A 15,398-nucleotide genomic window follows, 5' to 3' on the forward strand; every position below is an offset into this window, starting at 1 on the left:
TGACATTAGACTGCTGAACCATCGAGATTACTTACAAACAGAAGGCATTACTACAGAAGCTTGCAAAACCACTTAGAAAAATGTTTCAGGTTGAAAAGGATTTTTGTTTCCTCTTAACAGTTATAATTGGTTTCATTGCAAAAGTGTTATTCTAAAACAGAATATGAGCTATTCCAATAGTAATACCATACCAAGTAATACCATAATCATGAAGCCTGGAATCAGATATCTGAATATTCTGATGTTGTCTAAAGGCATCCCCATCAGGAGAAGAAAAATGTTGAATTAGTAGACATATGAAAACTGCAATACAAAGCCAGTGAAGTTGATCTTCTGTGACAATCAATATTAGGAGAGTATAGGCCAGTATCACATATCAGCAATACACGTCAGTTAGAGCCGACTGTCTGAAGGACTGTGCAATTGGAGAAAAGCCTGTGTTGATTTAGCGCCTCCTCTCAGTTTAGGTGAGAATTCAAAATTACACTTTTTTAGGGAGCCTAATGAAACTATGTTTTTACATAAAGCCTTGCTTAAAAAAAAAAGAAGTTGCCAAGCTGTGAAAATATAAGTTAAATGGATTCTAATCAGGTGGGTAGGTGGAAATTTTCAAGACACAACCAATTCTGAAAATTAAGGCAGGAAATAAGCAGCAAAAATTAGTTTTCTCACCATTAAAGAGTCTCATTAAAGAAACTTAAATGTTCTCATCACTCAGTTCTCATCATTGGCTGTTTTTCATTTCATCCCTTCACTAATCCTAATTTTACCCAAGCTTAACACTGAAAGCTGTGCACACCTGCAGTATTGCCGATAAATAGCCTTGCTCCTGAAAAGCTGTAATGTTAGAATTGAATACATTAAACACTGTCACTTTCAACACCTTGAGCGACCTCCTTTACAACATCCTTTCTTTCCTCTTTTACTTAAAAAAAGCTTTGCTGCTGTGAACGACCTGCAAATTTTCATTTCTGTCTGGCTGGAAGAATTATTTTTATTGCATGTGCCACTTGGCACAGCTACCTGGGAATATCAATCCTCAAGAGACAGAGAGAGAAGATTCATAATGAAGTGAAGGAATTACAAGATGGAACTCCAAGACCTCAATACAAGGGCATTTGTGTCTTCCGGCAATATTGTGTGGAAAGTCAAGAGCTTTAGGGGAGGCAGCTAATAAAGGCAGAGAATGGATTGGTAAAATATACATTAAAACCCATGAAAAAACAGATTCTAGGGGTAGGAAAAACATTATATATCCCTTTACTGCATATCAAAAGCCCATCAATCTTGCGAATATGGCTGTAAATCAAGTAGTTTAAAAGTAGCTGATCAGACAGACTTTGGTATTTTTATTTATATCTATAGTTTTGGTGAGTTTTGTCAGGATCTTTAAGTTCTACAATAAAACATGGATAGTCTAAATGACATTACTGGACCTCCTTTTTGGCCAAAATGCAATCAATAAATAGTGTAACAATACTTTGTTGTGCATGGCAGTACCTAAAGGATCCAGGTGACACGTCCATTCTCATTTAAGAGCAGTCAGCCGCTCTTTAAATTTAGGATTTACACAGCACAATCAGGCCCCGCTCCACAATGTCTCTCTCACCATCATCTCTGCTTACAATTTCCCCTGGTCTTTAGTGACACCTTCTGGCATTCAGTCTTGTTTCAAGTTCTCATATCACATTTGCTTTTGTTCTCTATGTGCCAAAACTGCTTATTTTAATTTAGCAGGTCTCTTTAAAAAATAACTGTTAACCATTTTAGTAACTATACAGAAAGGGAAAGGTGTTACAATGCAAGTTATTGAATATTAAAGTGCAATGTTTTCTTAAAAGACAGCTACTGTAAGGCTTTTCATAAGTCTCTCAGTGGCCACAACCGTAGGCACGCTAAAGATTTATAAGCACTCATGGCCTAATAAAAATGTATGTGTTAAAAGCAAATGTCAAACCTTTCTTCCAATGGAAAAGCAAACGTTAAAATAATATAGTATATATAAATAAAACAGGAAATTACACTCATATGTAACCTACAGTATATCTCCCCCCCATAACAAAACCTGAACATTTTTTATATTACCATGTCAAGTTTCCAGAATGAAAGTGTGGTTCATTGCTCAGAAGAATCCACATTTTACAAACATTTGATAAATTGGTGTGATAACATAACTGAAATGAGGTTTCACAATGAATTTCTGCTACAACAAAAGCTTGTCTACAGTGTAGGCTCACAACAGCTCATTGCTATCTTTGTTTTGCATCATTTGGGACATACTGGAGTCTATTCAGATGTTTAGCCATTTACAGTACATGGGCTTTACCTCTAAATATCAGGCACTCCACACAGCCTCAGCTATCAATGAATTATAACCCACTGAAGAGCACCCCTTCTTTTCCCCATTAAAATTTTCCCTCTTTATACTGTACATAGGTGTACTACATACAATGCCGCATAAAAGTATTCTCCTCCTTTCAATGAGGATACCCATGATGTATTTTTTTAATTAAATATTTTAATCAGATCTTCAATCTTTCATGGAGAAAGGTGTCAGTAAAAACTGAAAATGTTGATTACGTAAGTATTCACCCAAGCCAATATTTGGAGGAAGCACCTTTAACAGCAAGTCTTCCAGAAATAATACCAATTTTGCCTAGTAGAATGGTACAAATATCACTCATTTTTCTTTGTAAATTTGTCCAGGCTATTCCAGGTTAGCTGGGGATTGTCAATGGATGGCAGTTTTGAAGCCTTCACAAAGATTTTGCATTGGATTTAAACAAGAACATTCACTTTCTTCTTGTTAAGCAACTCCAGTACATTGCAGCTCTGGGCTTGTGTTTTGGATATTGGCCTAATTAAGTTTTCAGGTCTTTAGAGCAGGCTTTTCTCCAAAACGTACCTATATTGTGCTGCTACATTTTTCCCTTAGATGTTGACAAGCTTCCCAGTTCCTTCTTATGAGAAAGAACTACATTTCATACTAGTAAAATGTAGATTAGGCAATAGACTATTTCTAGCTCAAAACCCAACATACTTTAAAAAGAGCAAATTTTATCTCGTCTGACCACAAAACCTTTTGCTTCATCTTTTCAGTATCAGTTAAAAAAAGTTAAAAGTTTGGTTGCGAATTCCACCTGGGATTTGAAATGGGTTTGCCATTTTATACAACAAACCAGTTTTGTGAAATGACTGGGATATTGTGCACATTTTCACCCATCTCAGCTGATGAACACCATTGGCATTATGGTGATTTCCCTAACCAATTTCATCCTTGCTCAGCTGCTCACTTTAACGGGACAGTCTGTAAGCTATGTTCGGATGGTATGATACAGCTTCTACTTCATGATGCTCAAAGGAATATTCAGTGCATCTAAAACCTGTTTACCGACTTGTTTTGAAAGATGCTTCATCTTCATGGTTGAACCTTTGCTTGAAATTCATTACCTGAGAGTGGTACTTATTCTTAAATCACATGAATCAAATTGCAAACAGAGAGGCCACTTAACTAACTGTGTGACTTATCAAAGTCATTTTGACCACCTGAACTAATTTATGTTTACATTAGTATACAGTACAAACCATACATCATCCCAGATTAAAATTCACTTTTAACAAGTTGACATTTAATGGATTTTTGGAGCAATACATCTCTTCCGTACATTCCATTTCCTTTTCTTCAACCTCAAAATATCTTCACAAGTAAAAGGGAACAAAACATTGTTGCGTTTAAGGAGCATCAAAACAGCCGATATAATATTGCATTTTGTTTTACTCACCACATCTTTAAAATCAGTTTCTGCTTCATCTAACTTTCCTTGCTTGAGGAGTAGATTTCCTCTCTGTAGCCTTGCCTGTAGAAGATGTTAGGATATTTAGTTAAATGCACAAAATTTAAATTAAGTGATATTATAGTTATATAATGTAACAGTAAGGTCTTTAGAATACTTTGGTCACCATATTGCAGGAAAATAAAATTCTGCCGTGGTATCAGTCCAGAAAAAAAAAAAGATAAATTCTGCAGCATAAATGAAACTCAGCCCTTCTAGCCTCAAACAGAAAGGATTATAAGTGGACCCCATACAGACATTAACATTCCTCAAAGGCATTGACAGAGTTAACCCAGTGGACTTCTTCCAACAAGTGGAAAGTATCCCAGTTATAATGCTGAAGCCCATACCCTGCCTTCTTTCAATGTATAACATGGTCATACTGGTTTTTGAAATCAAATATAGTGCTGTATTAGAAACTGCTAGAATCAATCGCTTTATAATTAAAAGGTAAGATCCAAATAAAATTAACTTGGAAAAAGTTCAATTAAGATTTTTAACGTTCTAGAAAGAAATGTCTGTTTCACATTTTCCTCTGTACAAAAAGAAATCAAGTTAAACTGGAAATCAGATTTCCAGTTTAACCCAAGAATTTACTGTATCAAAATGGCTTCCCAGTAGATATTTTGTTAAGGAACAAGTAATAGGTTTATTCCATGCTGAAAAAAAGAAGAAAGAGAACAACGTTTCTGCCGTGGAGCCTTCTTCAGGTGTGAGAGAGACAGGGCAGTAGGCAAAGGTAAAGGTAAAGTAGCGGGAGAACAAAGGTTGGGAGGGAGGAGGAGTGAGAGGCGGGAGCAGGGGACAGAAAGAGAGGCCAATCAAGAGGTGTGAAGTCAGAATGGGTGCAGAGAGGTGTGAAATTATATTTTGTTAAGGCATATCTGTAGACTGACTTACTGAGGTGAAATCTGGTTTGAGTTCAATGACTTTACTGAGATCCGGCAAAGCTGACTTGGATTTCCCCATGGCCAGATAAACTGTGGCTCTTCTGTAATAGGCCAGGTAATTTTTGGGGTCACCATCTGTTGAACAACAGCAATTACAAAAATGATAATAGCCTGCATACACATTTAAGTCTTGGTATATTACTTTGCTGGAAATAATTTGTTTATTCTATGAAAATACACAACGCAGAAAGAATCAAAAGATACATTACTTCCTAGGTATGTCTCTAGTTTGTAATGCTGTAGGCATATCTGGACTAATGTCCCCCCCCCTGCAGTATGTTGGCATAAGCTAACAGAAAAGTGGTGTGGCTTTTAAAAGAAAAAAAACTTTTACACACATTACAGAACAGATGCTTTATTTTTCTGGACTGTAGCCCAGCACTGATTCAAAATAAAGCGTTTTTTGATGAGCTTCTTCATCGCAAAAAGAAAACACAGTGGATGATGTTTCCCAAATCAGGTTTTTCTCATTTGAGATACTGACCTACAGCAGCATGAAAGTGAGACAAAGCATCTGCCAACTGTCCGGCAGCCAACAATTTCTTTCCCATTTCCAGATGGCTCTCGAGTCCTGCATTCTTCCCACACTGCACTCCTGCAAAGGGGAAAAGCCATGAGCTTTCAGGTAATCTGAATCTTGAAAGTAGAGGTGTTCTCCTTTCTAACTGATTCCACCACCTATGCTTTTAAAAAACAATATAAACTCATCATTAGCACCATTATTGTTCCACACTTCTCTTTCACAGTCTTTATCCTAACAGAGAAATAGTTTACTGCATTTAGATAGCAGTCACCATCCAAACAAATCTCCAACCTTTCTACATACAGTAGAACAGGGGACACTTCATTCAGCACTGGAGTGTAGCACAAACCTTAGTGATGGCCACTACATGCTGCCCCACTCATTACACAGCAGATCAGAGAGCAAGAATCTGCAACACCAGTTCAATTAAGGGCTTAATATTAGCAATAGTAAGGTCTGATTGAGCAACATCCCATAGAATCTCTAATGGCAAGTAATCAGAATTTCAGTTAAATAACACTTGCTAATTCTTTCTGCCCTGCTTCCTTCTCGTTTTTTCAGAAATTAAAGAAATTTAGCTTGGCTTGCATTGCTGCCTCACAGTGATGGTCCTGGGTTCAATTCTACGATGTTATCTGTGTCGAGTCTGTATGGTCACCCTATGTTCATGTGGGTTTCCTCCCACAGTTCTAGTTAACTGGCTCGTGGAAAACCGGCCCTGGCATGAGCGTGCTCATGTCTGTGTCTGTGCCCGACGATGGACTGACATCCCATCCAGGGTTGCTTGCTGGGATAGGTTTGGGCTGCCCCACAACTCTATTGGATAGAGCAGTTAGAAAATTCATAGACATGTTTAAATTTTGGGGGGAAAAAAAAATGAAGGATAGCACAATGTCCTCAGTTACTATCCTTGAGCATGGTTTCTAGATTCTTGTACAGAGGGACCAGTGTCCCCAACTAGTCCACGATTAGCGTTTGCACAAGCAAATATCAGTTCAGGCGAGAAGGCAGGTACTGTTACAGACAATTTAACAGACCTGGAAAAAAGTATAAACACTTATTAAAGGGGGTTTTTACATCAGTGAGTTGCAACTGGAACTTTAAGAGACATTCAGCTTCTGATATTAAATGGGTGTGCAGTCAGCTATATATCCCCATTTATTCCCCATAAAAAAAAATCAAAAGATTTCTCACAAATTATAAAGGTATAGAAAAGACCAAAGGGGATTTAATTTCACGTTCAGCTAAATATCTTACTAAAGCTAAAATCAGTACCAAGGTCACATTTAACTAGCAGCCACTTTTTAATTTATGAGCATAACTCATATCTCTTAACATTTCCGCAGCAGCAAAATCATTTCCAAAAATGCTAAAGAATTTTTCAAGATACGATTTCCAATATAATAATTTAGCTAGTACTCGGATGATGCGATATCTCCTTAAAAACAAATCAAGAAGTTATAAAAAAAAACAATGCAGGAAGTACAATAACTAATAAGTGAGAAAAAAAACTTCAATTTCGCACGTGAAGTCCACACCATTTACAAATCTTAAATTTCACTACTACCATAATCGTTATTATACCATAAAACAAGTACGGCACACAGCTATTTGTTATACTCGCAGAAGAAAGCCTGTACTATATGTGAAATCATCGGAGCAGTTTGTTTTTATCAATCAACATTAAAATCCACGCTGACAGCTTCTGCTCAGCAGAGCACTGCTGCACGTCTTTTCGTCTTTTATTAGATTTGACTCAATACAAGCTCCTTTGGGCGGCACACAATGATAAATCCATACACTCTAGCAATGAACTCAACTAAAAATAGGTTCTGGCGACTTGGGAAGAATAAACCATTTTTCCGACTGCTCCCCATAAACTAAGACTCTACAAGAGGCATCACGCATCTGGTACTGTGCACTCTGGGCAATACCAACCAGCTGCAAAACCAGCGGGCTTGTCAAACTTTCTTGACGCCACGTCTGTTCGTGGAATTGAAGAAAGTCTTGTCAAGTCCAGGTAATTACTGAAGAATAAAATAATTTAATAACGGCATTGAGCGAAGATGAAACGCATAATCTTTCCCGTAGGAAAAGGCAGTGAGAAACGGCAAAAAAAAAACAAACTTACCTTCATATCGTAGGTCAATCAAAACAAGAATATATGAAAAATAACATAGGACTTTGCGTGCAAAAGGGCCTACTGAAACCATGTTTAATATTAAAACGTTACAAAATTTAATTAAGCGTGAAGTTTAGGCTACCAGAACCTTGCGGAATTGCAATACTGTTTTTTTTTCTATTTCCAGCCTTTAAAGTTCAGCACAAGTTAACTCGCCTGGTCGTGGGTTGCTCCGATTGGATGGAGGAGTTTAAAATCCCACCCCTTGCCTCTAATTCAACAACGTGGAGCCACGGCAGCGTTTCGGGGGGAGGCAATAGCGTGTCAACTGGACCTGATTTGGAAATGTTTCACATGCAGTATCCGAATTGAGTTACTTAACTCGTAAGAATACCTCGTCCTCTCTACTTGCAGTTTTCTAGGTAGATTATTCTGTTTTAATGGTGGCATTACAGAGGCTGTGGTTGTTTTTGTCTATAATCTGTTTCACATTCGACTCGAGCCATAACAGTGCAGGTATCCATATGTTTTTGATAATTTTAAAACTCCAACGACTTTGGGTCACACAGTATTTACACTACAAATTATATCTGAGAGGTAGTTCGGTTCTCACTGCAGGTTTCAGTGGGCATCTGCGGTACCGCGCTTTGGGTGCAAAGAAAGAAAAGGTAAATTCTACGTTCAAAAGCAGAAAAAATAACCTTTCGGCAGCGAGTCTTTTTCACAGGTGTGAAGAAGTCAGCTATCGGTATAAAAAAATTAATGAGTCGAATACATAGGTTGCAGTTGTTTCACATATACTGTATATCAAATACCATGCAAAAGTTTAAATTTAGCGATTAGTGATGGCACGCAATAATTATCACCCTGTGCAAACTACATACTGTAGACACTTCAAAGAAGGCCTGTATCAAAGTAGCTATATCTGTGACGTTAATTATTGCTATTCTTTAGCTGAAACCTTTACTCAAGGTGACTTATATCAGAATCATTTTTTATACGCAACTCAAAAGTTACAGGACTGGACAGTGGCATAATAAGTATACAATTAAAAATGATATAATAACTTTAAAATATGTTGCTAAATAAACAGTTCAAGATATACTATTAACATCAAACTGATGGACAGCAGGAACAAAATATTGAGAAAAATGTGTTGCACAATATTTTATGGAACAATATTGTATCACTTTACTGAAATACAGCTTGTTGAGAACTAGTAAATATAATGTATAATCCATGTATGTTGCATGTCTAATAACTGAAAAAAAAGGTATTAAGTCATGTTTTAGTGACATTAACAAGTATTTTTTATATTTTAGTAACAGGTATTTAATAGGCTTTATACAAGGGATGTCCATCATGTTTAAAATGCCTTTGTGACCTTAATTAGTAGTGCTATTGGACTATAGGGTGTTCTAATCGGGCCTAGACGTATTACTAATTTAAATTTGATGTAGATACACAAAATACTTTGTCCATATTACCATTAGTTTATTCCAGCATATTTTTTTTCTGCTCCTACAGAATGAACAGAACTCTGCCCTCTTTTGGTTGTTACTACAATAATGTCCAGGCATAATCGTTGAAACATCAAATTTATTTTGGTTCCCAATTGCTCATGTTTGTAGACTGAGCAGACAACCTCATTTTAGACGGGAATAGCGGAACAGATGAAGCATTTAATTTGCATCATTCAAGAATTCGCCTGACCTCAGTATTTGAAGACTATTTTGGAGCCATCTTAAGAACCCCTGCACTGATTTAATTGAAACTTGGTGAATCAATATCCAAATAAAGTGTTTTTATCAGTTTTTCACCTGAAAAGGTGTTCTGATCACTTTTACTCTCATGTCATAAACCGTTTCAAGAAACTCAACCTGTCGTGCAACTGTCACAGTATGGGTGACACATTAACACATTAAATGCTTTGCTATGTCCTTGAATATGCCACTTATAGAGGGTGATGGACCATTTTTCTCCTAGCTCAGGAGAACCTAGCTCCAGAGCCACCAGTGCATCCACAGACCAGACAAGACACTTATCATACATAATACTCCATTATATACTGTAAATAAAACCTCATAATACACCGATTCCTATGACCACTCACCCAATGCACAGAACAAACAATACAACTTCCTCATAGAGCAGTTCCCGAGCAGGACCCCAGTCACCAGAATCAAATGTCCCAAATGAACAGTCTGGCTGTTCACCCCCGAACTGTCTGGTAATTATCAAGTGTCTGTGTAAGGACCTTGGTTTTTCACTCTATGACAGTCCCCCTACTAAAATGTTGGTCTTCCTGATGCACTCTATTCCTGGTGCTATCTTTAATCCCCTAGCAAACCTCTGCAGGTACTCACGTTATCCACCTGCCAGTGTTTCCCTGATTCCAAGATCCTTTTCCCCTAATCTTGCCTCAGTTTCTGGAAGTCCACTGGATCCCATTTGGAATATACTGTAATAAATCTTGTCTGAGCTCACGGCCTGCTGAGCTCCAAAACCCGCCTACCTAGCAGTAGGTCTTCAGAGCTCAAGCACATCTGAGCTTGTGCCCTGCAGAGTTCCAGAGGACTGCCTGCCTAGAAGTCTCACAGGGGCTTCTCCCTGCCAATATGCCTCTGCACTATAGGGGATTTACAATCCCTGATTGCCCTGCTCCTCCGTTGCAGCACCTAGGGCTGCTCTGGACAGTATGCCTAGGCAGTAACATAGGACCCAGAAACCTTTTCCCCATCTCGCCTCTCTTAAATTTGCAGGGCTTTCACATGCCTTCACAGTTTCATGGTCCCCACAATCCCAGATTGCCTACACGTCCACTGCAGTGCTAAGGGTTACCCCAAGCAGTATGTCCCTGCAGTGTTGGGGATTCACAATCAATGTTACAGTTAATGGACATGGTTGGAAGGCTTGAAAACTCTGGCTATGTTTTTGTCTTCTGGCTTGTCGATTTCTATTTTGCTGATACAGTGGAATAAATATTGGTATATTAAAAGCTACAGTAAAGGTTTTTATAATTGTCCACTGTTTTTCACGTCCTGCAGCCATCGAGGTTCACGAACACTAAAATGAATATTGAAAAGGAAAAAAAGAAAAAATATGCTCAATTCTAGCTTTTATTTTCCGTGATGGTGTCTCAGGGAGGGTGATTAAAAGGAAGAAATTGCCAATGCTTTCGACGGCCATTTGGGGGAGCCAAAGCTTCACAATTGTAAACGAATACCCTCCAGTTTATTTGAAAGCCACAAGAATGATTATAGTTAAGTGCTAAAAAGAAACGGTCTAAAGTCTGAAATTTATTTAGTAGCCCATTTCACCAATTATCAGGATGTCCATAATCAGAAAAAAAATAAAGTAAATGATAATCTTATACTGTGTATTGTAATTATGTGTTATGTAATAAAGATGTATTTTACGCTCACAAAACCTCAGACTTTTACCTGACTAGAACAAAGTTTATATGTCAAGCAACTTTTCGAATTTTAGAAGTGTTTAAAATGGAGTGCCTTAAAAAGATCTGTATATCTGAAATGGATGTGTGAGGATTAAATCCCGTGAAATTGTGGGTTCCAGTTTGGAGCTTTATTTCTTCTCAATTGGTAAATATAGTTAATATAAAAACAATACAATTAAATGCAATGAGGGTGTATATATAGTCCATATCCCCCTCCACTCTCAGTCTGTTTAACCAAAACACTAAAGATCTGAGTCCTATAAGTGTTTCAAAAAGTGTGCTTACTCTTGTCACAGATAAGAGATGTGTATCTCCGTCATCAGTCCTCCTATTTTTCCAGCCATCCAGTCTCTAACCTCTTCAGCTAACTCAGGGTCACAGGGGAGGCAGAGCATTTCCTAGCAAGCAATAAGAAAAAGCAGTGTGTATACCCTGGAGGGGATGCCAGTCCATCACAGGGCACATCATGAGGGAACAGACACAAACACACACACTCTCATACCAATTTTCCTAAAAGTAGTCTACCAGCATTTGTTGTGGAAAAAAACTCTCACACACACAGGGAGTACATACAACCAACACAGATCACACACAGGGTCTGGAATTGAACCAAGAGCCCCAGTGCTGAAAGGCAGCAATGCTAATCACTATACCACTATGACTCCCACACCTCTGTTTTTTGTTCCACTTAATCACCACAAGAGCAATTCTGCCCAAACTATCACACTTGGTCTGGCTCAAATGGTCTGCTGTACACACCAATTATTGTATTGCTCTACATGTCTGGATTACTCATAAAATGACATTTTATGAGAGGTCCACACAAAACATAAATTAAAAATGCATTAGTTGCATTCCTGGTGAGTCTATTTTATTCTATTGCATTGATCAACACTGGGCTCACTTGTTGCTTTGCTTGTCTGTTCTTTAAATGATGACTGTTTAGCTCCCTAACTTTAGACACATGGGGTTGTTGTGACCAGTTCCTTCTGTTGTAGTGGCTGCGTGAAAGAAATCGTAAAGAATAAACATGATGAAATGTCAATCCTGGTGCAGAATTGTGACTCTGAGATCAGGGTCAGTCATTAGCAGGCTGAAATTGGCTGCACAATCTTGCCAGATTAGACATTGCTATAAGCTGTAAACACCCCAGATGGTGCCTGACAGTGCCTTGACTTAGTCCAGCCTGCAACATACCGATGGCACAAAGCCATTCTTCTCTTGATAAGCAGGACATATTGGATCCTTTCTGTGCTTGTACTACTTGATTACTACAACTGGCTCGGCAGTCTATGGGATAAATCAGTTCAAGTAAGTAGCCGTGTCAGTATGCGTAGGCTCCAAAAGAACAAGTTAAAGGTTTATTCCATGCTGAAAAGAGAAGAATAAACTTGAAGTCACTTGAATGTAACAGTCATGAATCTTCAAATAATAAAAATTACCCCAAAACATTTTATCAATATTAACAAGTCATATTATTTATCTAATAGCTTGCATGCATAGACAGAGTGTAGAGTTTTGAAACACTTTCATTTCTCTTATGAATGCTTTCTCCATGCCAATTTCTAATCAGTGTCTGAACTAAGTTGCAATACAAATACAATTGTATTTTCTTTAATTAATACAGAAGAACAAATAATAATAATTGCTTATACTTGTATAAGCGCTTTTCTGGACACTCCACTCAAAGCGCTTTACAGGTAATGGGGACACCGTCCACCACCACCAATGTGCAGCATCCACCTGTATCATGCGACAGCAACCAGAGTGCACAAGAACGCTCACCACACATCAGCTATTAATGGGGAGGAGAACAGAGTGATGAAGCCAATTCATAGATGGGGATTATTAGGAGGCCAAGATTGGTAAAAGCCAATAAGATATTTGGCCAGGATGCCAGGGTTACACTCCTACTATTTTTGAGAAAGGCCCTGGGATTTTTAACACCCGCTATGAGTCAGGACCTCGGTTTTACAGTATGTCTCATCCAAAAGACGGCGCCTTTTTACAGTATAGTGTCCCTGTCTCTATACTGGGGCATTAGGACCCACACAGACCACAGGGTGAGCGCCCCCTCCTGGCCGCACTAACACCTTTTCCAACAAGCAACCCTGGTTTTTCCCAGGAGATATCCCATCCAGGTACTGATCATGACACTAATTTTGTGGAATCTATTGGAGCCACGTTTTTTATTATTGAGTGATTTCAACCACTAGTTTAACTGTTTTCTTAAGTTACAGAATTAGCATTAGATCATTTAGATTATTTTTCCATTGACCTTCTTACCTGAGTCAACCCTACCCCCACCTCTACCATCCTGATTGCGTTGCAAATGTAGTTTTTCTTATCCTTCAGTCTTTTTGTAGATATAAGATTATTTTACGCTGTTGGAACTGCTACCCTAGAAGAAGCAGCGTCAGTTCTAATGGGAACATTACACAAACGCACACAGTAATACTTAGAAACTAAAAATGAATACAAGGTAGGTTACATTGGTTTACTTTTTTTTTTGTAAAACACCAGTCTCGTTTTCTCAAAAATAAGAAGCTATGGGTGCACTATACGTTTTCAGAGCCTTATATCGGATCTGGATAGTGCAATTGACCAATAAAGGACTCAGAGATCAATGTTTATAATGCAATTATAATTTATTCTGATTCTGAGCAAGATGTTGATATTCAGTAATTGCATTATAAACTATGTACTGAATTTGATTGGTCTGTTGCATTTAGCAAAGAAAGCAAACACACACGAGAATAATAAAGGCGCCTTACCTAAAAACTAATTAAATAACACAAAAAGTTATATAAGTAACAATTTCCAAAGAAATTCGAATTCTTTGCTATACGAAGCACGCAAAAGTTCTCACTGTTTCAGCTCATATTATTTGTAGGAAGGGAGTTTGAAAGAAGAAATAGCTTAAGTATGCAGACTTCCACACGGATTTAAATTTGTGACAAAAGGGTTTTTGAAGCCCCTCATCAACAGGCTCTGCTCTCAAACCCAGCAATGAATTTCTACTAATCCTCCGGAAGCTCGGAACATATGGCTTCATTCTCCACCTCCGTTTTGCATACTGTGTGAGGTAATGTGAGCCTCATCTGTCCCCCCTAAATCTCCCTGCACCGCTCGTTCAGACTTTCCCTTCCCCCTCCAGCCTCTCTGCGCGCTGGGAGAGACGGTGATGAAGAGGTTTTGGAATGTGCGCGTCACCGCGCCACCAGGCTGCTTTCGAGTTCCAAGAAACTTCCCCGCTGAAGAGTTTTCATTTGGGACGGAGAAACAAAAAATAAACTGATCTCCGAGGTGGGGTGAGTATTTCATTCTGTACGTAATTGCACTTTTACTAACCAACCATTTCCTGTTTGTTTTCCCCCCAAATTGACTTGTCCGCAACACTCCCGTTACTTTTCAAGTTATCTTGGTATCCTGCTGTAGCTTCTTGTAGTTCAAAGGTTTAAGATCTTTTGCACACAGAGTTAGCAAGGCAAGCTTTTACATCTTTGGGTTTTTTGTTTCTATGTAGAAAACGAGTCAGTTCTTGGCGTTGCTGCTTGTTTTGCCTGAGCCTGCCTGTCCAGACTTGAGTTTTTGGAAATGAGCTGTTGTCTTGAGGAGTGCGCTTTGTTGTTTTGCCGGCAGATGGCTTGGACCGCGAGAAAGGCCGAGTCTGATGAGTGGCTACTTGCTTGGTGATGTGTGAACCAGCAAACTGTCACGCACACGCAAATCGTGCGTTGTTGTTATTAAATAAAATCATGAGATGCTTGAAAGATGTCCTTAACTCGAAGAAAGTGCGCGACGGAATGAGAGATTGTAGATAAAGTTTTGTATAAATAACAGGGACATCACATCATAAACTCAAATCTGAGCAGATGCCAGGTTTAAGAAATCTGAGATCTTACCCACAGGGCGTGGAATCGCTCGAGATGACTAAACCAGTTATTAGCACTATATGTCCATAATTATTTTCTCTAAAACCCGATCACAATTTTGGCTCTGAAAATCTTTAGTACATTTAAAATAAATGCGACACAAATGTGCCGTTAATTTTAATCGGAAAAGGGGTTGTTTCTGTACTGTAATTACAGTAGTTGATGATAACATTGACTCTGGTTTGATAGAATGTGTGTTTTCATAGTTGATGTAAACGAGGATTTCAAAGAATAGCAACTAGAATATAAACCCAGTACCGAAGTGTACCAAAACACTTAGAAATCAAGCGTTTTTAGTCTTCACATAAAATAAACCATTGAAAATCTGCCAGGATAGATTTACACGTATTTAAATTTGATTCGTTAATTAGAAGAAAATATGAGAAGACCCATTTTGATGCAAGAAATTTCCCGTGATTGAAAACATGAAAAAAGTTCACGAAACTGGAGCATTGATGTTTTTGCACCAAAAAACAGTATTTTTTCTTAGCTTATATCAGAAGCATATATTGTAATCTTTATACAAAATATCTTTAGTTTATAATTCTAGATGCATTAGAAATGTAACTCCAGTTACC

The 15,398-nt window shown here is 38.1% G+C and overlaps 1 protein-coding gene across 5 annotated transcripts in view; it reads right to left on the minus strand.

The window, feature by feature from the left end:
* Nucleotides 1–15,398, minus strand: part of dnajc3a (DnaJ (Hsp40) homolog, subfamily C, member 3a) — a 29,556-nt gene that overhangs the window by 13,604 nt on the left and 554 nt on the right. Inside the window, exons 1-5 of one of the 5 annotated variants that reach the window (XM_069179102.1) lie at nt 14,237–14,927; nt 11,171–11,283; nt 5,268–5,378; nt 4,734–4,858; nt 3,783–3,857 (exon numbers count right to left, since the gene is read on the minus strand). In XM_069179102.1, coding sequence (XP_069035203.1) covers nt 3,783–3,857; nt 4,734–4,858; nt 5,268–5,334 — 267 coding nt within the window. In that variant the 5' untranslated portion in view covers nt 5,335–5,378; nt 11,171–11,283; nt 14,237–14,927. Of the gene's footprint in view, nt 1–3,782; nt 3,858–4,733; nt 4,859–5,267; nt 5,379–7,437; nt 7,629–11,170; nt 11,284–12,082; nt 12,104–14,236; nt 14,928–15,398 lie in introns of those variants that run through there. The other 4 variants (XM_069179103.1, XM_015363655.2, XM_006638997.3 and 1 more) reach the window with 4 other exon arrangements.

Source organism: Lepisosteus oculatus, chromosome 15, assembly GCF_040954835.1.
Source record: "Lepisosteus oculatus isolate fLepOcu1 chromosome 15, fLepOcu1.hap2, whole genome shotgun sequence".
Lineage (NCBI taxonomy): Eukaryota > Metazoa > Chordata > Actinopteri > Semionotiformes > Lepisosteidae > Lepisosteus > Lepisosteus oculatus.